The sequence below is a fragment of the Bos taurus genome, chromosome 15 (assembly GCF_002263795.3).
Source record: "Bos taurus isolate L1 Dominette 01449 registration number 42190680 breed Hereford chromosome 15, ARS-UCD2.0, whole genome shotgun sequence".
In the NCBI taxonomy this organism is placed as follows: domain Eukaryota; kingdom Metazoa; phylum Chordata; class Mammalia; order Artiodactyla; family Bovidae; genus Bos; species Bos taurus.
Window position 1 is genome coordinate 51,264,639 of NC_037342.1, and position 13,631 is coordinate 51,278,269.

A 13,631-nucleotide genomic window follows, 5' to 3' on the forward strand; every position below is an offset into this window, starting at 1 on the left:
GACGTCACTACCCCCTCCCAGCCAACCGCAGCGACGAGGGGCAGCACTCCATGTCCCTCCTTACCGCCCTTCCCCTTTTCTCCCCCTAATTCCTTCGGTCCCGCCTCTTCCCCTCTCCTAGTCTCCCAAAGACAGCCCTCACGTTCGGTTTCAAAAGACCCGTGGTCCAATGAATAACAGGGCGGATGTAGAGTGGCGGCGGCGTCTGCCAATGCGCAGACTGCGAGGGCGGAGCGCTAGCAGCGAGCCTCTGACGGAGGGCGGCGTGTGACGCAGTCGGGCCCTCTACGCGCTGCGCCCGGAGCGGCGGTCGGTGGTGGCGGCGGCGGCGGCGACGGTTTCGTGGCGGCCGCGCGCTGCTCTCTGAGCGGCGGGTGGTGGTCCGGCCTAGGCCCTCACTCCTGACACTTCCCCTCCCCCACCGCACCGGGGTAAGTCGGGAGCCGGGGTGGTGAAGGCCGGAGTCCGGCAGGCTCCTCCTCCACTCTGGGAGGGCGGGTGCGCGGGGCGTCCCAGGCCCTCTCCGCGCCCGAGCCTCGCGCCCTAGCGCGCACCTTCTGCCCTGAGGGAGGGGGCGGGGCCCGCAACCTGCGGGCCCAGAGGCCTGGCCCTTCTAGCTCTGAGGAGGGATCGTTCTCTGTGGGTTCTGGGCCTGGGGGTCTCGCGTTGAAGCCTCCCTTTAGTGAGCGTTTCTCTAGCAGGTTGTACTCATTCATTTGCCCGTCAGTGATTAGGTGGGCAGGCCCTTGGCGGGGGCAGCGCCTTGAGACCCTGAGGGACGGTTTCCTCAGCACTTCACTGATCATCGTGCGGGATTGGGCTTTATTTGCTTTGGCTTCTCCAAGGGGAAATTTGCAACCCCAGGGGAGGGTGAGTGGGTCGGGAGTTTGTGAGCTTATTAAAACTGTATCTGAGAATTAAGGTCATTTAATAGAGTGAAACCGTACTTTTTGTTTTCCCACGTGTCCCACATAAAGTTAGACGAGAAACAGGGTGAGGTTTCTGGATTACTTATTTTAGCCATAAGGACCTTGGAAATTAAGTCAATTCTCCTACCCTATATCACGTGCAAGTTTCACAGGTGGAGAAGCTGAGGCCCAGAGAAGAAACAGTACTAGAAAGTGCCAGAAATTTTTCTACTATACTGCCCTCCCTGGGCGTTCTAGCCCCCCATTACTGAGAATTCCCTTTAGAAAAGTGGAGGGGTTAAGATTGTGACATTGAGTAGTTGGAAGCAGAAACCTAGTTTTCAGTATCGTTTCCGATTTGGTTGCTACCCGCCCAGTTCACCTTAAGGCAAACGCTTCGTTAGTGGAACCCTAGACTAGACCATGAGAACTAAACTTAAAAGTTGAAGAACATCAGGGGTATCATGTATTGGGAATGAATTGATAAGGCTACATATTAGTGGCTAGTTCCCTGATCTAGGTCTGAAATTTTTATTTGTGTCAGCTGCTGAGGATTCAGAAGAAAGGGTCCAGTTAGTGAGCTACAGTAGAGTTGAAATAGAAAACAGGAAATATAGACAAAACTTAGAAAGATACACAGCAGTCATTTGGTACTTCTTGTATCTTGGGACTCATAACTCCTCTCTTACGGAATTTGAAAACAGAATAAGGTGAGAAAATTAAACTATTTTGGGAGAAGAAGCTAGGGAAGAAAGAAGAGAGCAATGATCATTCCCTGTGATAGTCTTATAAATTCAGAAAGAAACACTTGTTAGACAGATGGTGTGTTTGGAACTTGTTGAAGAAGTTTAGATATATAGAAAACAAACCAGAAGTTGGACAGGAAGGAGGTTCTAGGAAATACTTTTGGTAAATTTATTTTTTGACTCGTCACTTTCCTCTTGTTTTGATGACGGAGCAAAAATTGAGAAATGTAGTATCTAAGAGCGGGAGAAAACTGTAGTCTTAATACTAAGGGGTGAACACAGGGTGTGTTTTCTGTGCCATTTTCTCTTTTGGGAAGCCTCTCCCGGCATTCTTTCCCCTGCAGCCTTCTATAACACTTATTTGATAATTCTGTTTATGACACCAGTCATTTTGTATTTCAGCTGTGTCTTTTTATTAGACTGGTAAAAAATTTTTTGTCTTGTATTCAGTTTGCTTTTCACATAGTAGGCCCTCAGTAAGTGTGCTTGTCTGAATGGATAAACAAATTGGAGGAGTTAAGCCTAAAAATAGTGTATAAAGAGGCTAGGTATTTGTGTACTCCTGAAATACCAGGCCCAGATAAGAGGACCCATACCGTTTGTGTGTTACGTTGTACTTTGATATCTGACTATTCATGTCCACTTGCTCCTAGACAGCTAATAACAAGCACAACTTTTAGGGAACTGAAGTCATAGCTTGGAAATGTTACTTCCTTGTGATATTTTTACAGTAGCAAGTAACCTTAGGAATGGAGAAGGCAATGGCACCCCACTCCAGTACTCTTGCCTGGAAAATCCTATGGATGGAGGAGCCTGGTAGGCTGCTGTCCATGGGGTCACGAAGAGTAGGACACGACTAAGCAACTTCACTTTCACTTTTCACTTTCACGCATTGGAGAAGGAAATGGCAACCCACTCCAGTGTTCTTGCCTGGAGAATCCCAGGGATGGGGGAGCCTGGTGGGCTGCAGTCTGTGGGGTTGCACAGAGTTGGACACGACTGAAGCGACTTAGCAGCAGCAGCAGCAACCTTAGGAAGGGGTAGTAATACTGATGTTTAATTTCCAGTAAATATCACATCTGTAATTATGCAATCTGTTCAAAGCTTAAGGGAATAAGAAATTGAGAGATTTAACAATAGGTATTAGAGACAAAGTATATAAACAACGTTTCTTGAGAATTTGGCACATTCTGTGTGTTTAGAATTGAACCTAAGTATTTTTCATTTATGTATTGTATTTTACCCATTAGATACTCATAACACCCCCTCCCCAAGATTTAACAATCAAGAATGTCTTCAAACGTTGTCAAATGTTACTTAGGAGGCAAAACTGCCCCTCAGTGAGACTGCTGCTCTACAGAGAACGTTCCCAATATTTCAGTAAAAAATCTTACCTTTATCATACTTTGTCTATGTTTGTGGAGTCAGCTAATAAGTTGTATTTGGTTGAGATATCCTTGAAAACCCTTAAATTGTCAAAATCTGGGATGGGAAGCTAAAAAGAATACTAGAGTTGCTTCCTTTAGTTTCTCATTTCATGTCTGTGGTAGCCTCCCTTTCTCTGGAATAGGAGAAATTAGAGTCCTGTTTGAAAGGGGATAGGTCATTGGGTAAATAGAGCAATATTTATTTCATTTTTTGTGGAAGAAGCCAAAAGAGCTTGTACTTGAATTGATACAATTAAATGGGATGCTATATCTGGTCCTAAGAGTGAAGCTGGGAGGTAGTAGGGTGAGTTGGAAGATGTGAAACTGGAGTCAGACGATTCGAAGGGGGCCCTAACAGTTCAAGTTTGAGGTCTTGGGACTTCTTTATATTTTTAAGAATCATTGCAGACTCCAAACAGCTTTTGTTTATGTGGCTTAGTATTTACTGTACTGGAAACAGACCAATTTTGAAAAGATTTATTGATTTAAATAATAAATTATTTTGCTAATATAAATAACTTTATGAAAAGTTACTAAAAAATTTTGTGATAAAAGTGGCATTGTTTTGCATTTTTGCAAATCTTTTTAATGTCTGGCTTAACAGAAGACCACTGAATTTGCAGATTTTATGCATTCAGATGGTTGGTATGTTATTTTAGTTGAAGTATGTGACGAAAATCCAGCCTTATACAGGTCCATAGTAATTGGAAAAGGGAGGAATGATTTATTATTTTATTTATTTATTGGCTGCACTGGGTGGCATGTGGGATCTTAGCTCCCTGACCAGGGATCAAACCTGTGCCCCCTACAGTGGGAGTGTGGAGTCTTAACCATTGGACCGTCAGGGAAGTCCTGGAAAAAGTGCTTTAATAACCTTTTCACATAATTGTAGATTTCTCCTTTGACACTACACTCAAACCTGAACATGTGTACAATGTTTACATTAAAATTCATTGGTCTGTCTTGCACTTCGAATGGGTGTTTACCCGAGCATGATATTATGACATCATATATTGGAATGATGGAATTAGGAATCACTGGGCTTCCCAGGTGGCTCAGTGGTAAAGATTCTGCCTGCCAATGCAGGAGATGCGGTTTCAATCCCTGGGTCAGCAATGTCCCCTGGAGAAGGAAATGGCAACCCACTCCAGTATCCTTACCTGGAAAATCTCAGGGACAGGAGACTAGCAGGCTACAGTCCATGGAATTGCAAAAGAGTCAGACATGACTGAGGGACTAAACGACAACAAGGGAATCATCGATTCACTGAGTCATGGAGCTATTCCAAATGTTGACAGATTTACGGTTGTTCATATTGCCACACATTTCATCAGATAAGTCTTTTAAAAATTGGGAAGCTAACAAGCTCGTAGTGGTGTACACAGGTTTTCAAGATTCCAGTTTTTGCTTCAAATCTTAAGTAAACATAGTTTGTCATTTATTCTTTGAAATGAAAATGTTGTTCCATGAAGAAAAATCTGTTGGTTCCACTTTGTATTCACAAGTAATCACCCAACTGTTTTTCATTGGGGCAGCCCTTATAGTTCAACATGTAGAAGTGCTTTTGAGTATTTCCCACTTCATCCCCCAGAATAATTGCACACATTATTGAAAAGATGTGGCCTGAAATGTTGAGTTAATACAGTCAATAATTTACTGCTCTATCAAGGACATTCAGGAGAAGGAAATGGCAACCCACTCCAATGTTCTTGCCTCGAGAATCCCAGGGAAGGGGGAGCCTGGTGGGCTGCCGTCTATGGGGTCACACAGAGTCGGACACGACTGCAGCGACTTAGCAGCAAGGACATTCAAGCGCATAGGTTTTTATGTTTTATGTGCTGTAAGTGAGTGGCAGTGAAGAATCCAGTGACTCTACAGTTTGGGGCCAGTGTTTTATGTTCAGTTCTAGCAGTTTTATATACCATTAGATGCAGAGGTCAGTACAGTTTTTGGTTTTTAATATATATATTTTTTAATCTTTTGGCTGTGGGGCATGTGGGATTTTAGTTCCCTGTCCAGGGATCAAATGTGCACCCCCTGCATTATCAGCACAGAGTCTTAACCACTGGACCACTACGGACATCCCAGCACAGTTTTTTCAAAAAGACAAATAATGTCTTAGGATTATTATAAAAATAGCTTTTACTTCATGGGCCCCCTGAAGAAGGTTTTGGGGACTTCTAGGAGCCTTGAGAACCACTAATCTAAGACAGTGATTTTTCACACTTGGTTCATACAGCCATAAGTTTCTTTGAAAGTGTTCACTGATGAGGTTCTGTTGTGTCCCCATCCCTCTTTACTTCACCAGAACAGCTTTTGTGCTCTCTGTTTTATGAAAGGCACTTCTGATCAAGGGGAATATAATTGCCTGAATTAGCCTGTTCAGGAAGAAAACAATTCATCCTTCATGAGTGTGTATCAGAATCACTCATCACTTCACACCTTTGTTTAGACTACTTCCATGTACTTCTTTTACACAAAGATTACTAGTATCTGCACACATAACCTTCTTGCTAGATGGAATAAGCTTAAGAAATAGGCAGATGATTTTGTAAATTAAAAAGACGTGAGGATTTCCCTGGTGATCCAGTGGTTAAGAATCCACCTGCCAGTGCAGGGGACACTAGATTCGATCCTTGGTTCAGGAAGATTCCACATGCTTTGTAGCAGCTAAGCCCTTAGCCACAGCCGCTGAGCCCATATACTGTAGAGCCCATGCTCTGCAGCTCTGCAACAAGAGAAACCACTGCAATGAGAAGAGTAGCCCCTGTACACTGCAGCTAGAGAGAACTCTTGGGCAGCAACAAAGACCCAGCATGGCCAAATGTAAATAAATACATAAAATTTATATATTAACGTGAGTAGTTAGAAATGAGGCTGCAAATGTGAGATGAGCAGAAGTGAATGAATAATCGGAGTGCCCTCAGTATATTGTTTGGGGAGGTAATTGTTTTAATTTTTGCTGTGGTGCTTCACAGTTGTTTTAAATGGTCAGTAGGTGACACCAACAGTATTGGGAAATAAGTCATATTATGTATGGAGTTCTGGCTTGGCACTGATCAATCAAAGTTTGAGTGATTGATTTTATAATTTAAAATATTGTAAAACTAGACTGAAATCTGCTCTTGAGGAGCTCTAGTTTGAGGCATCTTTGTTCTAATAATCCTTTGGCGTAGGCTGTATAAGCCCTACCATTCAGGTATAGAAATTGAGATCTGAGGTTGAATATCATAACTACAATTACAGAGTAGCAAGTAGCAGCAGTTTTTTATTCCTTCTTTACCTTTTTATTTTGACTTAATTTTAGATTCACAGAGAATTAATTGCAAGCATACTAAATGGCAGAGAGTTTTAAATACAGATTTGTCTCTAAGACTAATGTACTCTTCACTACTTCAGTTTGTAAAATGAGTTGTTAAGGGGATGAAAAATGCTACTCAGCACTATGAAGAAGGAGCTTTATTAGGTACTCTGGATTATTTTAAATTAGTTTTGCACACTAATGGGAGAAATTGAGGGAAATCACAATACTTTTGACTAGGGCAGCAAACAGCTTACACACTCAAGCAGCAGGTATGACAGCAAATATATTGCATAACTAAAAACAGCTGGGAGGCATTAGTTTATGTAATCAGGGTTGGGAAGGGGAAGGGGAAGTATTTTTATACTGATAGGAGTCTGAAGGGTGTAATCTGGGACTGTCATGTTGAGGCAGGTGAGGCTTGAGTAGCAATTTTTAGAAAGAGAAGGGGACATAGTTGTTAGAAAATGTTATAACAAAAGGTATGGAGAAGGAAATGGCAAGCCACGCCAGTATTCTTGCCTGGGAAATCCCCTGGACAGAGGAGCCTGATGGGCTACAGTCCATGGGGTCACAGAAGAGTCCAACACGACTGAGTGACTAAAAACAACAGCAGCAAAGGGTATGGCTTGATCTGGGGATCAGTTACAAGGAGACTAAAACAAGAGAATAGTGAGTGGTTTTGCTGGGATATGTTATTAGGTGATTAAGAATAAGCCAATCTGTTTTACCTGAAGCTCTTACCAACTCCCATCCCTCCTCTCCCACCCAAGGCAAAAATTAGCAGTCATTCAATTCAGTTTTCTGTGGATGATAATTTCTGTCTTTTTTAGTACTTCTGTGAAGATGAGAGACTGTATGAAAAAGTACTTTGTAAACTAAAGTACTGTACTAGTCCATTCATCTAACAAATAGTGTTTTTGCTCTTTACTGAGTTGGATACAAAGGAACTCAGTGAAGCGGAAAGAAAAAATTACTTCCCATTTGTGTAATTTTCTGTTGTCAGAGAGCAGCAAACTTGCTTAGTCATTCAGATAGCACTTAAAGTTGGCAGTTGACTGGGTGTTACCATGTTTCAGGGTCTGTCCATCATTTTTCTGGAAGATAACTGAGTTTTGTTGTCGAACCCAGAGTTCACAAAGCTCACAAAAATTGGACATCAGTTAATTGAGCTTTAGTTGGGACAGTGGGGAATACTGGACTACTGTTATCTGTTATTAAGGCTACCTCTTGTATCTGACAGTCTGAATTATTACTTAGAAGATTGAACATAGAGAACAGAGTAAATTTAAGGACATTGCTTCTTTCCATATAGTACTATTGCATTTTTATTTATTCTTTGTAAATATGTCTTATATACCAAAGAGAGAAAAATTGCAATGAAAATAAGTCAGTTCATCCTTAAAGGAAGTGGTTCATCTTTGTAGGAAAGTTCATTGAGATCATGGCAATATCTTATAAATTGTTGATCCACAAGAGAGATTACCTTCCTGGTGACTAGATCTCCCATATTTGCCAGAGAAGTGTCTCTTTCTTCTAATGGTGCTGGATCAATACTGCCAAGTTTTGGTCTCATAGGTTCCCTATTTGTAATGAACGCAAAGTCAATTCCCCTTAGTTGTCAGTGTTCTTTCTTAAGGCAGTCTAGACTGTATAGACTCTCAGAGCATAGCTTCTGGAGTTAATAATAGCTTTGTGATTTGGGGTAATGCAAGTTATTTCTGTCTCAGTTTCACCATTTGTAAAATAGGGATAAAAACACCTATTTCATTGGACTTTGGGGGATGTTTATAAGAGATAATTCATTAAAAAAAAAAACAGAACAGTGCTTGGGACACAGTAAGAAGTCAAACTTTAGCTAGTATTTATTCTAGAAGGATTTCAGTTTGGCTCAGGTTAATATATTTGAAAGGATAAAGATTTGAATGTGTGCTTTGCCTTTAAATGTGAATGAATTTAGAAGTTCCACACCTTTCACTCACTTGGATTACTTCTTTTTCTTTTTTGAATAGATTTTTTAAATGGAAATAGAGTTAATGTAAATATCTGCATCCTCTAGATCATTTGTTATTGATAATAGAGAAGTAGACATTACCGAGAAGTTTGGATCCTCTGAATTCTCTGCCCCATGTCTTATTCCCCTTCCTCTCTCCAGAGGTAACCACCTTCATGTGTTTTACTAGTCTTTTTCTTTTACTTTTACTATGTATATATGTATCCATAAATAACTGTGTTATCTTTTCTATTTTACATAAAGAATCTGCCAGTTGTATCTTTTTGCAACTTCCTTTCTTTTGTTGAACATCTTTTACTTGAAATAATTCTTTTAGGGTAACTTTGTTCGAATGTTTTGATGATGCCTTATTTTTAGCTGAGTGCCCTGATTCACTACTTTAGTTGAGTAATTTAAGGTTGATGACATCATTACATAATAAACTGACAAGTACATTTATTATGTGTTTATCATATGAGGGAAACTGATATGAGAGGTACACAGATAACCCATTCTTGTTTTTGCAATATTTTAATTTTAATTTTTTTTAACACCAAAAACATTGTGTATTGGGTATAGCCGGTTAACAGTGTTGTAATAGTTTCAGGTGAAGGACAAAGGGTGAACAGCCATACATACACAGGTATCCATTCTCTCCCAAACTCCCCTCTCATCCACTGCCACATGATGGTGATAATATATCCCTACTTTAAACATTATCAGCTAGTTCAAGATAATATATACATATACATAAACATTTTAAAATACATATGTGTGTGTATACTATACTATACACACACACACATACTTATATATATATATATATATATATATATACACACACACAGGCCAAAGAAGTGTCTGCTGGTTGTGTCCAGCCATTTTGTGATCTCTTCCTTTTAGCAACCTCATTAGATGAAAAATTCTGCCAAAAATCTTTCCTTTCACAGCTTTGTTTTGTTGTGAGAATTAATCTAGCATAATTTTATTTTTAAGTTAGAAATTACTTCTAAAGTAACTTGATCATTCAGACTGAGTTTTTTTTTTTGTGTGTGTGTGTAATAAAGTTTTATTAAAGTATAAAGGAGATAGAGAAAGCTTCTGACATAGGCATCAGAAGGGGGCAGAAAGAGTCCAGACTGAGTTTTAAAAGCACATTTGTGGTGATTGCCATTAATTTAGAAAATGAGTACAACTGTTTCAGACTGCTTGTTGGGTTCTGGGGTAGTAAACAAACGGTACTGTTCCTATCCTGGAGTTCATTGTGTGTTGCAGGTTGTGTTGGGGGAGGTTGAGAGGTTGGCGTCTTTGGGAAGCAGACTCTGAATTGGAGATAATCCTGCATGAGTTTTATTGGAGAGCGCACTTGGGATCACCGCTTATGGGAAAGAAGAGAAGGAAGTAGAATGGGCTGAGGGAGAAACTGAGTTGTGATAGTATCTTAATGAAGGCCTCAGCCAATCCATGCAGGCTATGAAGCTGAAATCACCCTTCAGACTTATCCTAAGCTGGAACAAAGATGTCTGGCTTTTAGATATGGTCTGTCCCCTGAAGAGCTATGACAGACCTTGAGAGCGTGTTAAAGAGCAGAGATATCACTTTGCTGACAAAGGTCCTCTGAAGAGGATCTGACCCTTGGTGAGGCAACTTTTTGCATTAGAGGCAGTTCTGAAGAGGACTGACAGCTGAAAGCTGTCTTTTGGTAGTACGTCTCAGCAGCTGGGACAACGAATCCTTCAGTCCTCAAGGGAGATCTGTGTAGTTGGTGCTATCATAGGGTTAATGGTAGAGAGAGTCAAGATAGATATGTGTAAATAAATCATACTCTGTACTAAGGAATCCCAAAGGAGTGACTAACAGGAGTTAGGAAGAGCTTATAGAAGAGATGACATTTGAGCTAGGTGTTGTTGTTGTTGTTGTTGTTTTTAACATTTTTATTTTATTTATTTATCTAGGCTGCAATGGGTCTTCATTGTGGCGTGCAGGCTTCTCTAGTTGTGGTGCGAGGGCAGCATGTGGGATCTAGTTCCCTGACCAGGGATCAGACCTAGACTCCCTGCATTGGGAGCACAGTGTCTTAGCCACTGGGCCACCAGGAAAGTCCCTCAGCTAGGTTTTGAAGAATGAATTAGGAGGTTATTTGGTAGGAGCAAGGGTTCGGGGGGTGAGGGGGCATTTTTTATTGAGTCACTGACATTTCATAGCAGAGTCAGGAAATTGGTTTATTTGAAGTGCAAAGGGTTTAATATATTAGCTTTTCTTTAATTTCTAGCAATCATGATAAAAATAATGAAGCTGTTTGTAAAATCTTGGTTTGCTTCCATGGGGATAATTTTTTAAAAAACACTTAGAATCCCAGTATGATCAGACTTGAGAGTAAGCCAAGCTCATCCTTGCCAGAACCATAAAGACAGGCTGAGCTTGAGTGAGAAGCTTTTTTTTCCAAGAGTCTAAACTGTGTTGGCCTTTTTCTTGAGTCTGGAACAGATGAATTTTCTTAATATACTGCACATGTTCTTGCTTGTTGCTTAGTATCTTCCATCCTAGGATTGAGGGTGTCCATGGGAAGTCGGAGGTTAAACTGGAGTGCTACTGCTTATCCCTTTTTTGACCTTGGGGAAACTTGTTGAATACCTGATCCTGTTCCCTCATTTGTAAAATACAGGTGGTGAGGCATAACCCCCCCTTTTAGGGTTGTTGAGATAACCTATAAGAGATTATAAACTGTGAGATATTTCTCAGGATATTTTATTACTCCTTAAAATTCCTTTGTGGAGTATATGTGTGATGCTAGGTTTGTATGTTAGGATAAGACTATTAGAAATCAAATTTTGATCATTAGAAGTTGTGGATTTGGTCTGGAGAACCTAGTGCCACAGAGGCACTAGTGCCAAACTGACAGAAATCTTCTATATGAGGATTTGAGTCCTGACATGTCTACTCTGTGGAGGATGTCAGACTTACACGAATAGATTGCTGTTTATAGGGTTGAATAAGAAAATGAATGGAAGATTTAGCATGATAATGGTATTACAACTCAGTTTTTGCCTTGTTGGTGATGGATGAAAAATTTTAGTCAGCAGATAAAGGAAAGTGAATTTCCTCTATCTGTAGGGCCTGTGACCCAAGACTGCAGTATAAGAGAGAGAACAATCAAAATAAGTTGGTCCAGACATCTGACCCCAGCACAACTGTCAGTTCTGAATGAACTGTTTAGTACTTCCAAGAATTATTTCCCCTGAAAGGGGAGTCACCAGTTGATAACGGTAAAGATCCAGTTCATCACTTTGTGACACCTGGTAGATTGAAAAGGCAGGAAAATTCAACTACATCTTACTGCTGACTCAGAAATGATGGAATGCCTGAAATACAGCCCCCAGTTCCAAGGAAATGCATTAGAATCATTTGAGGAGGCTTTCAAAATACAAATGCCTCCATCCTAATCCTGGACATTTTGGTTTCTGACTTCTGGAATGGGGTATAGGGGGGTGTAGTTAGAAAAACTTGCATCTAATTCTGATGTGGCCCTCTTGAACTACTGGTTTCAGTGAGCTCTGTTTAACTGAAGAAGTTATTAAATTCCTGGATGTTCGAATAAAGAGCTAAGTGTTGGAAATTTTTTTCTAGGGAAATATGGAGGGGGGCAGAACATTGCTTTCTGTATTTATTTCGTCTTTTCCAGTGTTGCACGCAGTGTTGCGGGTGTTAGTGCTAATGGGACTCTGGAACATTGTGGGCACACCCCAGCATGTTACATTTAATTCTATTATATGAATGAAGCATATGATTTTACTAGGAGAAAAAAAGTGCTTCGTTATGTGTAAATAATAGAAAGGCCATAGTACCTATCACAATCTAAACAAGCATGATTGTCTATTTTCTGAGTTTTAATATTAAAAGTAGTTTACTTAAGGCTTCCCTTGTGGCTTAGCTGGTAAAGAATCAGCCTGCAATGTGGGAGACCTGGGTTTGATCCCTGGGTTGGGAAGTTCCCCTGGTGAAGGGAAAGGCTTCCCACTCTGGTATTCTGGCCTGGAGAATTCCATGAACTGTCCATGGGGTCTCACAGAGTGGAACATGGCTGAGTGACTTTCACTTTGACTTTTACTCCTTATTTTCTTGTCTGCTGGCAGGTAAGTGGTAGCAGATATTTTAAATTTAAGGAAAATTTGTTGACCAGGACGGGGCAGGAAGTGTTTACTTTTTTGTAAAACTATACCTTTACCTTGTTTTCATTCAAATCTAGGGGGAAAAAAACTTTGACTTTGGCCAATGCATTAAGTGACTATGTACATAGTTTGGATATTTTAGGGGGCTCATTCATGTGAAATGGAGGTTTTGACCAAAAGTTTTCTATAATATTCCCAAAAGTAGGAGAAGATAGGTAAGCAGGGGACCATAGAGAATAGTGTTAAGAAGTAATCTCAAAAAGAATGTCAGGATACCAGAATCTCAGGTTTAGAGATGGGAGGAGGGGGTGTACATAGTTTGAAGAACAATACTACAGCATTTATATACCAAAAAATACAGGGAAAAACTTTTTACAGTGCAAACTATTGAAAATAAAGCCTGACAAAAAATTTAGCTTCTCTGTTTGGGATAACAGAATGTCATTGTAATTTTTAAGGAGTATCAGCCTAACTTCCTACATGGGGCATACCAAAATAGGGCACAGTAGACCTGATGTCTTTATTAAAGGGGGGCTTAATTTTTTTTTTTTTTTTTTTTATTTTTTCCTCCCCCACGCCCCACCCCCACCTGGGCTTAATTTTTAAAAAGGTCAAAAAACATTGTTTTAAAGGGATGGTTGTGGGTGTGATACAAGGTTTACTTTCACATTATGGTACTGATTGAATTTAGCTCAGTTTTACAAAGTCTGTTTTATCATATAGAATTTTAGGATATTGAACAAGGGTGAACATTGTGTTACAGTTTGAATGGGCCGATTTAAATTTGTAGAATAATACATTTTCTGAAAAAAATTCCACTGCATTTTATGGTCTTTAAAAAGTGATAATTTTTTCTTCTTTCCAGCTTTCTGAAGATTTTGAAGATGTTTAATAAGTCATTTGGAACGCCCTTTGGGGGTGGCACTGGTGGCTTTGGCACAACTTCAACATTTGGGCAGAGTAAGTTTTAAAAAATAACAAATGAGGGAGAGAAATCTTAAGCTGTTTTAAGAACAAATCCACTCCAATAGTTTTAGGTAGGAATTAATTTATACTTTGATCTTTATAATAACTTGAAAAATAACCA

At 40.1% G+C, this 13,631-nt stretch overlaps 1 protein-coding gene across 3 annotated transcripts in view; it reads left to right on the forward strand.

Moving 5' to 3' along the window:
- The first annotated feature begins 272 nt into the window (after nucleotides 1-272).
- The window catches only part of NUP98 (nucleoporin 98 and 96 precursor), an 86,894-nt gene continuing 73,535 nt past the window's right edge, over nucleotides 273-13,631 (forward strand). For all 3 annotated transcript variants that reach the window (XM_005216208.5, XM_002693428.7, XM_005216209.5), the window contains exons 1-2: nucleotides 273-431; nucleotides 13,410-13,504. In XM_005216208.5, the coding sequence (XP_005216265.1) occupies nucleotides 13,429-13,504 (76 nt within the window). In that variant the 5' untranslated portion in view covers nucleotides 273-431; nucleotides 13,410-13,428. The remainder of the gene's footprint in view (nucleotides 432-13,409; nucleotides 13,505-13,631) is intronic.